Here is a 16,672-nt window from a genome sequence, read left to right on the forward strand (position 1 = left end):
CTTCTCAAGTGACAACCAGTGTCAAGTTGACAAAAAAGCTAGCTGGTACAAGTCCTTTCTAGGCTAAGGTGGCCAACCCCTAGTCCGGGTTTGCTATTTTTCTTAGGGAAGCATCTGGAACTTGGCCAGATGTTCCTTCGTTTTGTGTGCCAGCCTGCTAATATGGAGTGTGGCGCATGTGCTCTGGCTCTCTGGCACGGATCAGCACACATGAGAGACAGGCTGCTTCAGCAGGAGGCATGTGGGGTTCTGCCCTCTGGGAGAGTCATTCCGACCTAGCTGTCATTTCACTCACAGTAACACAGAGCACCCCAGTGTGTTTAGCAATGGGGTCATTCATTTCTATCATGTCTATAAAAGGACCTCCCTATGGTGGTGTGAATCTGACATGTGAAAAGTCACACAGAAATGAATGAATACACATACCACATAAATATTTTCTCTGGTTTTATGAGAATTTCTAGTAATTGACTGGTGTCCACCATGGAGACTGTGTTGGTCTCAGACTTGAAGTAATCCATTTGCCTGAGTCTCCCAAATGTTTGGATTGTAAGTATATACCACAGTGCCTTAGCTTTGTGTGAAATGAAAATTGGTCTGTGGAGATGGCTCGGTTGGTTAAACGTTTGCCTTACAAGTATGAGACCCTGATCTGTTCCCCAGAGCCCAAGTTAAAATGGCAGATGTAGGACTTGAGAGATGGCTTCGTGGTACAAAGTGCCTGCTGCTCTCAGAACACAGAGTCTGGTTCCTAGCATCCACTTTGATAGGTGGCTCCTGGCCTCCCACGCCTTTAATCCCAGCACTGTACCGACTGTAAAGGAGAGGAGCCATGGGCAGCTCTCCAAGGTGCTGCTCTCGTGGACATCCTGAGTCGGAGGGCTTTCCTCAACACGTGAAGGGACTGACAGGAGTGTGGAGCTGGGAATGAGCCCTGCTCTCTTCCTAAGAAAGCTGCAGCCTCAGAGAAGCATGGCAGCACCACGCAGAACTCAAGTGTGTGGGTAGTATGTGTGTTTTTTTTTCTTTTTCTTTGCCTTTCAAGCAAGCACTCTTACTTTATAGTTAGTTCCTGTTGGCTCAGAATTGTGGCCATCTTCCTGTCCCAGCCTCTAGTTTTGGGATTGAGTGTGCACCACTGTGTCTGACAGCATGTTTGATTTTTAAAGACAGGGTCTCACTGTATAGCCTTGGTTAGCCTAGAACTTACTATGTAGGCCAAGCTGGCTTCCAACTCAGAGATTCCCCTGCCTCCACCTCCCATATAGCATGTTTTTAGTGTGCACTAAAATGTCTCTTCCTCAGATTGAGTGCTGTGTGTGTTGGGGGCTCTGGGACCCTTTTTTCCACAGCTTCTGGCCTCTAAGGAAGCTATTTCTTCTAGTTTTCCTCTCTACTTTGAGGGCTTTCTCTGAAGTTGATCAGGTTATATCCTTCAGTGGAACTGAGCCCTTTCTTCCATGCTCACACTACTCAGAAAAACTCCCAGCCATCTTCAGGACCAGGGCATCCTGAGAATCTGATCTGTTCTTCACCAGTGTCTTTCCTGACTCAAGGCTGGTTGAGTTCCCTCCCATGAGCTGTTACACTCAGGCAGCCTTCCCATATGGCCAAGGCCACATGATGTTGGCAGAGGGGCCTCGTACCTGCATCCTATGGCTGGTGCTAGGTAGGTACAGGGGCGGTTTCACTCTCTTGGTAGCTGGTCAGGGTGGGGAAGTCTCAGAGCTGGAAAGAACCAGAAAACCTGGTTTTTGTCCACTGGGCTTTGCTGGCAGGCTCTGCTCATGCCAGTACCTGGTGCTGGCAGCAGCTCCCTCAGGAAGTGTACATGCATGAGTTGCCTCAGCACCTCAGAGAAGGGCTTCCTTCATGAGCTGAGGACCAGAGAGGCTCTGAATCCTCAGCCTTTCAGATTCCATGGAGAAGTTCTCCATTTTCTGCTGTCAAAAACCAGCACTTGGTCAAGCAGCAGCCTGGAGCAATGGCTTCCTGGCACCTGGGAGGAAGGCATGGTTGACATGAACATCCTGTCTCAAGTGTTGTTCGCTGAGGCCAGAGCTGTACTCCTAAACACTGCACTTCTTGGAATATGCCTGCTGCCGTCCTGCAGAGCTGTGGGGACTCAGCCATACCTAGGAGTGTGCAAACCCCGGTCTGCAAACGTGTGACACACTGAGGTCAGCTCTGATCACACAGCACTTTATTTCTAACTATCCAGTGAGGTGGCCTGGGACACCCTCCCCCAATCCAGCAGGGAGGGTGAGGGGAGCAGACAGGCAAGAGGGAGGAAACTCCAGAAGTTTTCCTCCAGTTCAGATCCCAGGCCCCTCCCAAAGCAGCAAAGGCCCCAGGGACCTTGAACCGAACAGCCTACCTAAATCACAACAGAAAGCTAGGGCTTCCGAAACCCTCCACTGTCAGGAGAAAAAAAAACCCCAGGCTTGTGAGGAGAGCCTTCCCCTTCCCCCTGGTGGAAGCAGAACAACTCCACCACTCACCAGCCAGTGCTACCATGGCTCAAAAGCAGGGCCACAGCCACTGAGCCACTGAGCATGGCCTATCCCACCACTGCACATGATGGTACCTCCCAATTCTGAAAGGATGGACAGGTGGGAAGGCAGGCAGGATGGAGAAGCAGGGTCACCAGAAGGCCCTCCTCCCATGGGCCTGGCCTCATGTTCTTATGGTCGTTCAGCTAGCAGTCTGCCTCTCGCTGCCTGGATGCCAGCAGAGAAAACAAGCTGCTATTTCTGAGGAGAATGGGGAGGACCCCATCTCCACATGGCATCTTAGAAACCTGGTGGGTGGTAAACAGCTACTGGATCCTCCTGTCTGAGCCAACAGCAGCTGACCTCTACACATGTACCTCCATAGCTAAGGGAGGAGGGAACCAACCATGGGCACATGGTCGCCTTCAGGGTGGGTTTTAAGAAGGCTCTCTGCTCAGTCTCTTGGCATTCTACTGCACAGAAAGAAATCTGCATACCAAGCCCCTCAGCCTGTCAAGATGCTTGATGTGGCTGTTTGGAGGGACCCTGTGACCACAGCACTGTAGAAAGCAGGTCACCCAAGACCTGGTTTGTGTACACTGCAGGGATGGACCACCAGGAAGTACAGGGTATGGCCTGCCCACTGGCTAAAGTGCCAGATACCCAGGGGCACCCAGGTCCCTCCATACACTGAAGTATTACCTTCTGTGTGCCCAGCTGGCCTGTCCCTTGGCCTAGACCTGAAACTGGGGCAGCACATTACACCATTTGTGCCTTCGCCACCGCACACAACAGGACTAGCAGGTCTGAGGAGGTGGTGGCAGCAGTTTGTTTCTCAGGTAAAACATCTGAAAAATAAAAACATCTAGCACTTTGCTCCCTGGCCAGTGGCTCTGCAGGGCTGGGCAGTCTCCCGGTGCTAAACCTACATCATCCAGTAAGAGGCAGAGGCAACTACTGGTGCTTGTAGCGGGTGCAGCAGCACTCTCACCAAGCTCTGGGATGCTCGCTTCAGGTCTCAGGAGACCAAGAATAACGTACCAGGGACAGGAGACCTGGAGACAGGGGCCAGTCTCAAAGATGGACCCTGAGTTCTGAGAAAGAGAACAACTCAGTCTGAATGGAGCCCCTTAACCCAAAATCACACAAGGCCACAGAGGGCTCCAGTTCCAGGGCTAAGGCGAGAGACAAGGAAGAGGACTGTGTCTTGGCTTTGCCAAGGATAAGGGATCTTATATACAGAAGGAAACTGCATGCTTCCAACTTCACCAACTTTTGCAGTACAGTGAGGTGACAGGGCCTTAGAGGCCTGACTGTCCTTCCCAACATCAGAACCTGAGCACCTGAGATCAGAAACACCTGCAACAAGGCCCACTGTGTCCCCATTGTGAGTCAGGGTCATATACAACTAAGCCACCCAGAGTACAAGGAGGGACTAGGGCCACATGGGTAGTTGCTGAAGGGCCATGGATGGGCAGAAGACTGCAGCTATAAAAGGGCAGATGAAGACATCAGGCAACAACCATTGTCTGTGGTATAATCCAGCACATTATCCTGCGACGTGCATGCGTGCGTGCGTGCGTATGTGTGTGTGTGTGTTCTGTGACCCAAAGTCACCGGAATCCAGGTGACCAAAGTGGGGAGCACTGCCCAGTGTCTTGGAGAGCTGGGGCCTGGCATGGAGGGCAGAGGCATCCAAGCTCCAGAAACTGGTGAAAGACAAAGCTGGGCTCTAAACAGTAGCTGGGTGGGAGAAGCTTCACATTACAGGGGCTAGAGAGCCACTGGGGAGACAGAGGACAATGAGAGGTGAGGAAAAGAGAGGACACAGAGGTGATGCTCACACTTGGGGAAGGTGCCCCAAGCACCCTGTGCTTCCATTTTGTCTCTTCAGGAAACCCTCCAAACAGGAACATCCCAGGGGATGGGCGAACACCTTTCCTGGAAGCCTGCAGGCTGGCCCCTGCCAGGCAGCAGTGTAAACATTTGCATTGTACCCACAGGAGGGCCACAGGTGCCTTTCCAAAGGTAGGCTGTTAAGTGCCAGTTCCATGTCGAGATAAAAGGCCCGTCAGCCTTTCTATTAGGGAGTGCAAGACACAGAGCAGGGACTGAGGCTGCAGTCTCTTGGCCTTGGTACCAGGTCATAAGGACTGCTGCTGACACCAAGGCACAGGACAATTCCGAGACAAATGGCAGATGTGCTTGCCAGCAGCTGCTCCAGAGGTGTGAGGATGCCATGGCCCAGGCATGGTGTGAGATGAGCAAGCAGCCTCCAAAGCTTTCTCTGTGGCCTGGCAGAGAAGCAGCAAGGAGGCTGGCAACTGCTGTCCTCTGCAGGCCCGGAAATAGCACTGGGGTATGTCTACTTCTGTGAGTCATGGAGGCCTATCACATTTCTGAAGCCAGCATGCTCCAAAAGCCTGAAGCTTCCCAGCTAAGACTAGCCCTTGGTCTGCCATCTTGTGTTCTGAGGAGGCCTCATGAGGCAGTGTGGGCTCAGAACAACTCCTGCTCATCGTCCTCAGAGCCTGATGGTCCCTGACGGACCTCCTCATACCACTTGTTGGTGAGGCTCTTCATCTGGATGCGCCCATGGTGGAGGTCCTGGAGGGAAATATGTAAGAAGCCTGTCAGTGCCGGGCGGTGGTGGCGCACGCCTTTAATCCCAGCACTTGGGAGGCAGAGGCAGGCGGATTTCTGAGTTCAAGGCCAGCCTGGTCTACAGAGTGAGTTCCAGGACAGCCAGGGCTACACAGAGAAACCCTGTCTTGAAAAACCAAAAAAAAAAAAAAAAAAAAAAGAAGCCTGTCAGCAAGTCAGTGACAGGTCAGGTGACAAGAGGCTGCCGTGAACCAATAGGCTGGAAGTAACAGGAGGGTGAACTGACAGGTGAGGGGGGTGGAGGGAGAAAAACAGCATGTTTAGAAGCTAGGCCTTTGGAATTAGATGTCTGGGCTCTGTGACAGCTTTGCACTATGTTGCCCTGTGCGTATGTGTTCCTTTCCCTGGGCCTCAGTCTCCCCAGCTATCAAGTGAGATGACATATTTTGCTGCTTAGCTGTTGAAGGACACAGTGCTCATGGGGTGGGAAGGTAATGTGCTGTCATGTACCATACATAGGTTGGGAAGAGAGGGAGAGCAGCTAGGAGTCCCACCCACCCCATGCAGAAGGATGGCTCAGGATCTGAAGCCCATCCAGCTTCCAAGGTGTTTAGGGAAGGAAAAACGGCAGGGCAGGGCAGGGCTGGGCAGGGCTGGGCTGCTTCTCTTTCCCACCCCTGGCAGGACTGAGGGGGGACAGGGGATCCCTGATGTGCCCACCTCCTGTGTCAGCCGCCGTGTGAAGAAAGGGTTCAGGTACTTGGCATCCAGCCACATGAAGCCTTTGAGGTCCTGCTGTCGGATGTAGTGAGCTTCGTACTCTTCCTCAGTGAGCTCAGACAGGTGTTCTGACTCGATGGCATTACCCTGTATAACAGAGCTGTCACTGGCAGCAAACACTTCCCCGGGATCGCAATCTGCCTTCCTCCCAGAATGCTATCCTAACAGTCTACTCTGGTACAGGTGATCACAGGCACAGACCTTTTGGGACCCCCAAAGCCTTCCCTTGGCAGGGTGGTCCAGGGACAAGTCTCTAAAGTTGCAAGGCCCTGCTGGCCTGGGCCTCCAGTGCAGAGGATAGTAAAGATGCCTGGTCAGTCTCTGGGGTTTGAGAAGATGACACACATTTCAGCCCCAGCTGCAATTTCTGCCACAAGCCGTCAGGCTACCAAATGTGCGTATTTCACAAGTTCCCAGTGTAGCTGCTGGTCTGGGAAGCCTACTCTAAGACCTGGAAAGACCATGCCTGTGAGGTCAGGCTCTGCCTGGAGCCCTTCTTATGCCTATGCCTCAGTGTTCTTCTCACCTGAAGCTCCCTGCACATTCTAATCACCTTGGCCACAACAGTGAATTTATCATCCCACCCACTGGGCTGACTGCCCAAGAGTGGCTGTAGCCTTGGCAGGAAAGTCAGTCTGCACAGGGCCCCCATCTGTTAACTACCAGCACTTTGGAACCCTGTCTCAAAAAGCAAAAAAAAAAAAAAAGGGGGGGGGCTGTAAAGATGGCTCAGTGGTTTGGAATGCTTGCTGCTTTTCCAGAGGAAGGAGTTCAGTTCCCGGCGCTCAGCCACACTAGGTGGCTCATAACTGTTTACAGCTCTAGTTCTGGAAGATCTAACACTCTCTTCTTGTATTCATGAGCACACATACACACACACACCATGGCATGCACATACACAGACACACGTACACTTCAAAAAAAGGTTGAAAATAAGGAAACAAAACCAAAAAAATACGAGAACACAACACCACACTAAGCAAAGTGGTTAGCTAGGAGAAGCTGGGAAGACAGACCTCTAAGTATGACAAGTACCTGCAGACCCTGAGGCCCTAGACCAGTGGCCTGGCCACGCCCCCAGATGGTCCTCGGATGACTGACCCAAGTTACATCTCAAACAGGAGGACTAGAGGGCAGTGCATCTCAGGTGGGGCGGGGTGGGGCGGGAAGGTGGATCAGGAGTACAAGAGGAGGTACAGCACAAGAGGAGGAGGAGCAGGGAGCCAGTGCTAGGTGGTCCCAGCTCAAGAGCAGCCTGGCAGCAGGAGGCGGCTCATAGGAAGTAGAGGTGGGCAAAAGGTGCAGAAGCCTAAGCTTCCAATGTGGCCAGGCCCTCTGTCCTCGAGGATTCCACCTTGCTTATAGCCCTCCCCGGTCCCACAAGCCACCATCTTCTTGGTCCCTATCGAGTGTAACTGTGCTGAGGAATACCAACATTTGCAAGCTCTCGGTCCCTGACCTGGGCTTCGGGTTCAGCTCCTGGCAGCAGAGGCCCTCTCCTGGGAGCCTGGCATAGGACCAGGCTCTACTTCAGATGTCCCAAGCTGCAGATGGCAACAGCTCTCAGTTTCTATGGTTTTAGCAGGTCACAAGGCTGGCACACACCCTACTCCAAAGAGCCCTGCTTCAGAAGCCAAGTCCTGCACCTGTTCTCAGGCCTGCACTACTGACTTTGAGATAACCAAATGCATAAGTAAGCCGAAGCCCCCAGAAGCCTGCCCCACCCTCCCAGGCAGACGAGCCACAGGGCCTCAGCTGCACTAACCATCTTCTCAGTCTTGCTGAGGTTGACATCTTTCTTGCTCCTTCGGCGTGCCCGGGCATCCTCGATGTCCATGAGGCGGATGAGGGGCATGGTGCTGCCGCCCAGCAGCAGGATAGTGAAGAGCACGATGACGATGGTGGTGGTACCAATGAGCTGACGCTTCTCCATGGGCTCCAGGCCCAGGTGCAGGCTCAGCGCATAGGGGATGGCACCTCGAAGACCTGGGGATGGCAAATGGGGACTCAGGAAGAAGGGGAAGGGAAAGAGAAGGAAGTGGGTCCAGGGTGCCTTCAGCTCAGCATCACTAACAGTGGGACCTGTATCTGACAGGAGTGGCCCAGGACTCAGGGTGCCTTCAGCTCAGCGTCACTAACAGTGGGACCTGTATCTGACAGGAGTGGCCCAGGACTCAAGAGTAAGAGGCAGGGTGGTCAGCTTGAGTTTCTTGCATGTTCTACATGGGCTGGCTCCAGCAAGATGACAAAGGCCATGCTGTGTAGCAGGTGTATTTGGGGACCTATCATCTGTCACATGTCATCATCATGTGTCATAGCTATGGTGGCTGAGTCCTCCCTGGGTGCCCTAGGCCACCAGTTAAGAGTCGCCTGTCACAGGAACCTGGGTAGCAGGTGCTGCCACTCTCCTTGGCACACAGGTGAGGACCAGGCTAGAGCAGAAATGTCCTGCCCAGGGCCATTCAGCATACACAGGAACAGGAAGGTGTGGCTTGTCTAATGACTCCTGTCTGTGGAGCTTGCTGGCAATGATGGAGTGAGGGTGAGGACGGTGGGAAGCCAGCAGACCTGCACTGTATACACACAGCAGGAACGCCAAGCCTTCCAAAGCTCCCAGAGCAGATAGGAGAGACTGTAAACACAACACCAAATTCAGGAGCAGAGTCACTGGGAACAGAGACCACAATGGGGTGGCTCAGACAGGAGGGTGGGGGCCAGAAGCTGCAGCACTCCGGACATGAGATGGCAGAGAGGCCAGAGTGGGTGGGATCCAGTAACAAAAACAGGTAGCTACCATGCTTCTCCAAACCCACAAGGGCCACAGGATAAGGGGACCAGACACCTATGATAGGCTCATGTGCAGAGTGCCAACAAAGGGAGCAAGTATGCCAACCTACCGTGCTGCTTCCCAAGGAAGAGAGAACCAAGCTAGCTAGGCTGTAGGCCCCACCTTAAGGAACCTGCTGCAGCCCACAGCACCCAGAGACAGAGAGGGGCATGAAACTGGGTTCCAGAGAGGGCTGGTGTGGAGAGCTGGATACAAAGGGCAGATATAGAAAGATCCCGAGTTCAGAACAAGGTGGGGCCAGACCCTAGGATGACACTGTCTGCGGTCAGTGTCTTCTGTACACTGGCAACAGCAGTGAGAGGAGGGAAGCAGAAGCCCAGCAGATACACTAGGCTGGGGGCTAATGCTGCAAAAGCTACTGCTGAGCTGACCAAGGCCAAAGCCTGCACAGCCGAAGGGGCAGAAGTGGGGAAATGGGCACGGGTGAGGCACTGGGAGAGACTGTTTACATGACGGTGTGACCCAGCACTTGGGAGACAGAGGCGAGGAAGATGACTGCAAGTTCAAACCGAGTCTATACTGTAGGTATCAGATCAGCCAGACTTCTACGTTTGTGTGAGACAGGGTCCAGGTTCGACTCAAGCTAGAAACCTTCCTGCCCTGTTCTCCCAAGTAGCTGGTGTTATAGTTAAACACTAGTGAACTTGGCTCACAGCTTTTACAATAAGGTCTTTTTGAAGAAAAATTATGAGGCAAATTGGAGTGGACACTATAAAGGGTGATGCTATAGTCCACTTCACATGGAAATACTTCAATAACATTCATTGATTTAATTTTATGCTTTGAGACAGGGTCTCACTGTCTAGTTCTGGCTGGCCTGGAGCTCACTATGAAGAGCAAGCTGGCCTTGTACTCAGAGCTCTGTGTCTCTCCTGGGATCCAAGGCGTGTGCCACCATACCTGGCTAATGGAACTTAGATAGGAGGCATATGGAATGTTAAAGACCCAAAGGGACAAAGGGCAGTGGTGGTGCACACCTTTAATCCCAACACTTAGGAGGCAGAGGCAGGCGGATCTCTGAGTTCAAGGCCAGCCTGAATGAGTTTCAGGACAGCCACAACTATTAACATAGAGAGGGGCCCACAATGCTCAGCCTCAGCTATGAGGACTCTGTAGCAGGAGGAGAAATAAGCTGACTAGCGTTGAGGAATGGTAACAGCTGGATCAAGGGGCCAGCTACCCAAGTGTCTGCCTAGCATGAGGAGGCCCTGGGTCAAGTCCCATCCTTAGCACCATCCCAGTGTCCTGCCTCTCCACACTAACCACACCACACACACAGGCCTACCCAGGGCCCTTGTTAAAGGACCACCCCCTCCGTGGTACTTTGGTGATGGTGCCATATGAATGATGCCACCTAGCTTCCCAGGGCCTCTGCCTTCACGCCCAGCTCAGGCCCACCCCCCTGGCTGCCACTCACCACTGAACCACATGATGAACATCATCTTGGGGGTGATTTTGTGATCTCGGAAGAAGTTCAGCAGGTAGGACAGCGGGAAGATGTTGACAGCTCTGCCAAACAGTACCAGCACCTGCCAATGTCAACGTGCCCAGTGTACGTGGAATCCACTGCATCTTCAAGCTAGTGCCAGTGTAGCACACCTGTCTAAGGCAGCCTTGCCCTCAGCCATAGAAGACACCAACAGCACAGCAGGCAGAGATTCCCAGGTGTGCTGCCCTGGCTCTGCCTGGGTGAAGCTTTGGAGAGAAGAGACTAGCAAGCATCACCCACTAGCAAGCTTTAGTTACACAGCCCCAAACAAAGGTGAGCACCAACTAGCTCCCAGCAGTGCCTAGAGGTGAGCTAAGGGACAGCCAAGACTCATTACTGGGGTGGGCTTATGCTAATTTTCCCCACTGGGAGCACTGTAGAGTCAGAGGTGAGGGCAGACAAGCACCTCTGCCTCTCTCATGTGGAGTCTGGCTCTTCAGATCAAGTAGGGTGAACTTAGTGAGCTCTGCCTGGGAGCACAGAGATGGCTCAGGCCCTGGGCCTGCTTCAAGGCAAAGCCTCTGCAAAGGCTTCTGAAGCTTTAATCAACTACAGCTCCACGCAGTGGGGGAGGGGCTGGGGGTGGAGCATCTGCATGTGCACAAGGCCCTGGATTAGATCCTGCAACTCAGAAACTATGCAACTGTCAGACTTTCTATGAAAGGCCTTCCCAAGGCTTTCCCCAAAACCTGCACTTACAAGACAGACTGTGACATAGGCAGGCTGCTGCTCTAAGGAAGTCACAATGGGGATGGAGACGGGACACAAAAGGACCCAAGAGAATTGGGATCTCTTGCAGTTGGTCGCATTTCTCTTTTCCTTTTTGAGACAGGGGCATTGGACTCACAGAGGCCTGCCTGCCTCTCCCTCCTGAGAGCTGGGGTTAAAGACGTGTGTCACCACCACTCAGCTATCCTTAAACTCTTTGCTCCTCCTGCCTCCATCTTCCAAGTGCTGGAGTTACAGGCGCCACTGCCAGGCCCTGGCTAAAACTACTCTTTAAAGGAAACCACACCATTCAAGGACACTGAAAATGTAAAACACTGAGATTCTTACGTCTGAGATCTTTTAAACACAAAAACATTTCGACAGAATCAGTCTCTGTACCTGTTGACTCTGAATTGTTAAGTTACATAAATGATTCCAAACCATGTAGTTACTATTTTAAAAATAAGCCATTCAATAAAAAAAAAAAATAAGAAAAATACTTACTATGCACCAGATGACAAAGGAAATTTCAAACTTGTGAGGGAAACTAAAAATGGAGAGGCCAAGAAATGCAAACACACATGTTTCTGAAAGAAACCAAAGAACAGGTCACTCATCCCAGTTCCTCTTACAATTCAACAGTAACTTAAGCAAGCATCCTGAAGCCACACCAACAGCCACACTGTGTCATACTTTGTACTTAGCCTTTTGGGGTGGGGTTGGGGAATGGATGGGTCTCACTAGGGTCCTGCTGTTTGGCCCAGGCTGGCCTTGAATGCAGTGTGAGTGAGGGGACTGCTGGGGTGAGCCACCGTAGCTGGCTTGCTTTCTTACTCTCACATAGGCAGTGGTCTTTGCTATGGAGAATCCACAACATGATGAGTTAACTGTCAGATACTATAAGCAGGTCAAGCCCCCACCCAGGCACTTACTGAAATCAGTCAGGGTCCCATGGGGCAGCAAAGTGGCAGAATTGTGAGCATGTGACTGTGGTGCCACATGACAGATGAGAAAGGCACTTTAGCTAACTCCCTGCTGGTAGGTTCGAGAGGAAGCTAACTCCCAGAGCTTGCAGGGAGGGCCCATGCTCAGGCTTGGCTGCACTAGGTGTGCAAGCAATGACTTGTATGTGCTGAAAACAGCACCTCCCAAGTTTCTAGGTTCCTGCCATGAATGGTGGCATACACCTTTAATCCCAACACTTGGAAGGCAGCATCTTCATGTTTGTGAGTTTGAGGCCATCCTGGACTTGTTCCAGCCTGGTCTATGGAACGAGTCCAGGACAGCCAGGGTTACACAGAGAAACTTTGTCTCAATAAACAAACAAGCAAAAACAAACAGACAAAAGAAACCAGAAAAGAACGAAAACAAAAAATCAACTTCCCAGGTTAAAATATGCACCCCCTAAAAAAGAGCCTAGTCCCTAAGGAGAAAGAGACTGTGATTTAAGATGTGAACACAAGCCCTGAGGCTGCTTAACATGTCAGCAGTGTTGGTAGTGGCACACTCGTCCTTCCCCTCCCCTCCGAGATGCTGTCTTTCTTTTTTTTTTTTTTTAAGATTTATTTTATGTATGTGAGTACACTGTAGGTATCTTCAGACACACCAGAAGAGGGCATCAGATCCCATTACAGATGGCTGTGAGCCACCATGTGGTTGCTGGGAATTGAACTCAGGACCTCTGGAAGAGCAGTCAGTGCTCTTAGCTGCTAAGCCATCTCTCCAGCCCCCGAGATGCCTTCTTATTTGACATTGTCTGGTCCTCCAAGCCAGTGCACCTAGGTCTACTATACCTTACCTTTCCCTGGCAGCAAGAATGTGTGGTTAACTCACCAACCTTTCGGGGTGGCCATGTAAGCTGCTTCTGGCAATGCAAGCTACATCTGAACAGCCTAGTGCACTGGCTAAACTTCTTTTGGTGAAAGCACATGCCTGATGAATTCCCATGGAGGGTGTGACAGAGCTTCAGGAGAGTGTGCGTGCCCAGCATTAAAGCTGCTCTGGGTGCAGAACAGAAGCTGAGAGTGTGCTGTTCTCTGTTCTCTACCCTGTGACGGTCAGGTCAAGTCAGAACCTTTGGCTGAGGCTTTCTGGTAAGAACCATGGGTCAAATGACTCCCAGATACTAGAGGGCTGTCTTTGAGCTTGAGCTCCCTGGCCTCTCCTTACCTAGCCTCCCACGGCTAGCCCTGCCATCCTGGCTCCAAAGTCAAACAGGGTCCCTCAACACCAGTGGAGGCTGATGGTGCAACTGAGGCCTAGCCCTAGGATAGAGTGAGTGAGTGAGTGAGTGAGAGAGAGAAGGAATGGCTAAAGGTGGCACCTTCATTTCAGATATGAACAGGAGTGGAGTCATGGAAAGATAGGGGAGGAAGCTCCAACTGTTTGCTGTTTAACAGAAAGACCTCATGTTCAGTCTCGGGGAACTCGACTCTGGAGTTCCCTCGGTGCTAGGGCACCCCTCCCTTACAAACTCACAGTGTCCCTATCTGGAAAGCTCACAAAGATCTTGAAACTTTACCCTGAGAGTCTAGGACTTAAGGGTGAGGTCAGCCACCCTTTGTTTCCTAGGAGTATGTGTGTGTAGGACATCACACACACATCTGGAATATTCAACAGCAGTTCTACTTCTGACCATAATCTATAGCCATCAGATGTCCATTTCTTAGGTGTTTCATGTCTTTTATGGAATCACAAAGCCAGAGGAGCCAGCCCTGGAGATAAGGAGCACAGTGATGGCCTGGGCTTGGAGGGATTCTGTGCCTTGCTGCCAGGGAAAAATCCTAGCCTACACCCAGGTAGGGCAGCAATCCCAGTTTGTGAGGCTACTCAGAGTTGGGACTCACCACACAGGAAGGCCACAGTCCGGAGGGTCTGCTGCATGAGGATCTGGGTGACTGGGGAGAGGTTATGGTGTGTATAGTGTGACATCACGATGCCAGAAAACAGAATTGCCATGATGCCTAGAGAGAGAGAGAGAGGCAGAAGGCAGATATGACACAGAACACAGGGACAGATGTGCAAATCAAACAACACTCATCCCAAATTCCCCAAACTCCAAATATATTAGGGCTTTTAGAAATGGGAGGGGCTGGAAAGATGAATCAGAGGTATAGAGCACTGGCTGCTCTTCCAGAGGAAACATGTTTGGTTCCCAGCACCTACACGGTAACTAAATTTCAGAGGATTCTATATCCTCTTCTGGCATCCATGAGTGCCAAGTATGCAGTATATAAGTATGCAGTATATATTCAGGCAAAACACCCACACATGTAAAAAGGAGAGACGAGAGTACAGAAAGAGAGGTGGATGCAGCTTCAGTGGGTAGACCGTTGGCCTAGCAAGCAAGGCACCCTGCATCCCTCCTTTTAAGAACATAAGCCAGATATGATAGCCATAAGCCAGATGACACACACTTGTAATCCCAGATGTCAGAAGATCAGAATTTGGCTAAACAGCAAGTTTGAAGCCAGCCTGGGCTACAAGAAACTCTGCCTGAAAAATGAGGAGACAAAGAAAGTGAGGAAGAAGGGTGCAGAGGGAAGGGAGAGATGGGGGCAGGGGAGGGAGGGGGAGAGAAGGGGTGACTGGGAGTAGAGGCAGATCCAGTCCTGAGACTTTGCAGAAGCTACAGAGAAATGGCCAGGTGACTTCTCTGAGCTGTAGTTGGTGCAGTCCCTACCCCTCCGACAGTCAGAGGAATGGTAGTTAAGCTGTCCGCACAGGCTCAATAGCTGGAGCGTCGCTGCACACTTCCCCTTTGCTTCAAGGTTAAGATGAGAAGCTGGCACTGTATCCACAGGTGAAAGCCCCCAACCCTGGGTGATGGGTAGGGCCATCTGATGGACCTTTAAAATACTCTCATTTTAATTTCCCCATAGTCACCAATTGCTATTCTCGGACACAGTGATCTGTTACCCAGGAAGGTAACTGCTTTTCCAGGGCTCATCTGTCTGTGCTCCCTGAGGACTGCTTCCCTCCCTCTCTGTGCCTGGCATGCTCCTCTTGCCTCTTTGAGGCTCTACACGGGTTCTTTTATCAGAGCTGCATACAGGCAGAAGGAAGCTGACATTTTTAAAAGCTACTTAACAAGATGCCAACATACATAAACTGAAAATCAAACTTTATAAGCCAAGTTTTAATTCACTTCCATCATTTCGGAGAAATAGTTTAACTGGCTAACTGCACCTGTCCAAAGGGAGTGCCACACACTAGCCTCTGAGCTGATCACCCACAAGGCCCTGCAATACCTGCTCTTTGAAATCCCCACACTGCTGTGTACATGACAAAAGGACTGGAATGTTCTACCCCCATCCTCTCAGGAAGGAGCACTTTCCTTTACTCTTCCATCTTGCCTACAAAAGGGGACAGAAAAGAAGACACTCCAGAGAAGACCAGCAAAGGGAAGGGTGCTTCCTGCTCTCCACCGTTCCTGCTGTGCTGGACAGACAACCCAGCACTCCCCAGCTTCACCTGCTCTTTCTTTCTTTTTTTTTTTTTTTTAAGATTTATTTATTTTATTTATGAGTACACTGTCGCTGTCTTTGGACACACCAGAATAGGGCATCCAATCTCATTACGGATGGTTGTGAGCCACTATGTGGTTGCTGGGATTTGAACTCAGGACCTCTGGAAGAGCAGTCAGTGCTCTTAACCACTGAGCCATCTCTCCAGCCCCCTCACCTGCTCTTTCTTAGGGATAGCTGGCCCTCCCTGATCCTGCTGTCAAACAAGGCCCTACAGCCACCAAAAGGCGACACCAGGAGGCTGGAAGGGTGGCTCCATAGTTAAGAGTACTTGTTGCTCTTGTAAAGGACCTGGGTTTGTGTTAAGGGACAGCTGACTCTATTTTTTTTCTTTTTTTTTTTCTTCTTTTCCTCTTCTTCTTCTTCTTTTATTTTTTTTTAGTTAAACAATGTTAGGCTTTAATTATGTCCTTAGCTAGAGGTCATCTTGTTTGTGTGTTTGTTTTGTTGTTGTTCCTTCTCAGTAATCTTGTGAATTACACATTGTAGACTGTTTCCATTTTATGGTCATAACTAATCATAAAATGCTTCGTGGTATGTTAACTGTCTCACCATAAACCTATAACATGTACCTTTTCCATGATTGAAAAAAATAACTGAAAAATCCTCCTTTCTTAGCTCCTGGTTTTTGACATCATAACATTTGAGTCCTAGCACCAACATGGTAGCTAACAGCCATACATAACTCCCAGGCACTCATGTGGTACACAATCATACACAAAAAGTAAGTCTAACCAGGCATAGTGGCAAGCACCTTTAGTCCCAGCACTTGGGAGACAGAGGCAGGTGGATCTGTGATGAGTTTCAGCACAGTTAGAGCTACAGAATACATCTGTTCTCGAAACACATAACAAAAAATCTAAAAAAGAGAGAAAAATATTACAAAAAAGTGACAGCAGACAAGGGTGCGGTGTTGGTAAGACATGTTCAGCATGTTCAAGGCCCTGGCCTGAGGCCCAGTACTATACAGCAACTACCAGCAAGAAGCACACAGGCCTAGGCAGGAGGGTGCAGTAGGGAGCTGTCTGGTCCTCCAGTGCTCACAGGGCTGGCTCAGATGAAAACCAGCACCATGCTTCTCATCCTGATGCAGTGTTAACCAGAGAGGACCCCAAGCTACAGTGCTGTCACCAGGCAGACCATCGCTGCAGCTGCACTACAAACAGAGATGCTGCTACGACTGGCAAGAGGGGCTGGAAATACTTGTTCCTGAGACCAAAGGCTC

At 50.9% G+C, this 16,672-nt stretch overlaps 1 protein-coding gene across 3 annotated transcripts in view; it reads right to left on the reverse strand.

Moving 5' to 3' along the window:
* Positions 1–434: 434 nt before the first annotated feature.
* Slc9a8 (solute carrier family 9 member A8) overlaps positions 435–16,672 on the reverse strand; it is a 55,881-nt gene continuing 39,643 nt past the window's right edge. For 2 of the 3 annotated variants that reach the window (XM_028769702.1, XM_028769701.1), the window contains 6 exons: positions 13,768–13,884; positions 11,426–11,508; positions 10,142–10,253; positions 7,642–7,862; positions 5,817–5,963; positions 435–5,099 (listed from right to left, as the gene is read on the reverse strand). In XM_028769702.1, coding sequence (XP_028625535.1) covers positions 4,992–5,099; positions 5,817–5,963; positions 7,642–7,862; positions 10,142–10,253; positions 11,426–11,508; positions 13,768–13,884 — 788 coding nt within the window. In that variant the 3' untranslated portion in view covers positions 435–4,991. Of the gene's footprint in view, positions 5,100–5,816; positions 5,964–7,641; positions 7,863–10,141; positions 10,254–11,425; positions 11,509–13,767; positions 13,885–16,672 lie in introns of those variants that run through there. The other variant, XM_028769703.1, reaches the window with a different exon arrangement.

This window comes from Grammomys surdaster, unplaced genomic scaffold (assembly GCF_004785775.1).
Source record: "Grammomys surdaster isolate TR1022 unplaced genomic scaffold, NIH_TR_1.0 193, whole genome shotgun sequence".
Taxonomy (NCBI): Eukaryota; Metazoa; Chordata; class Mammalia; order Rodentia; family Muridae; genus Grammomys; species Grammomys surdaster.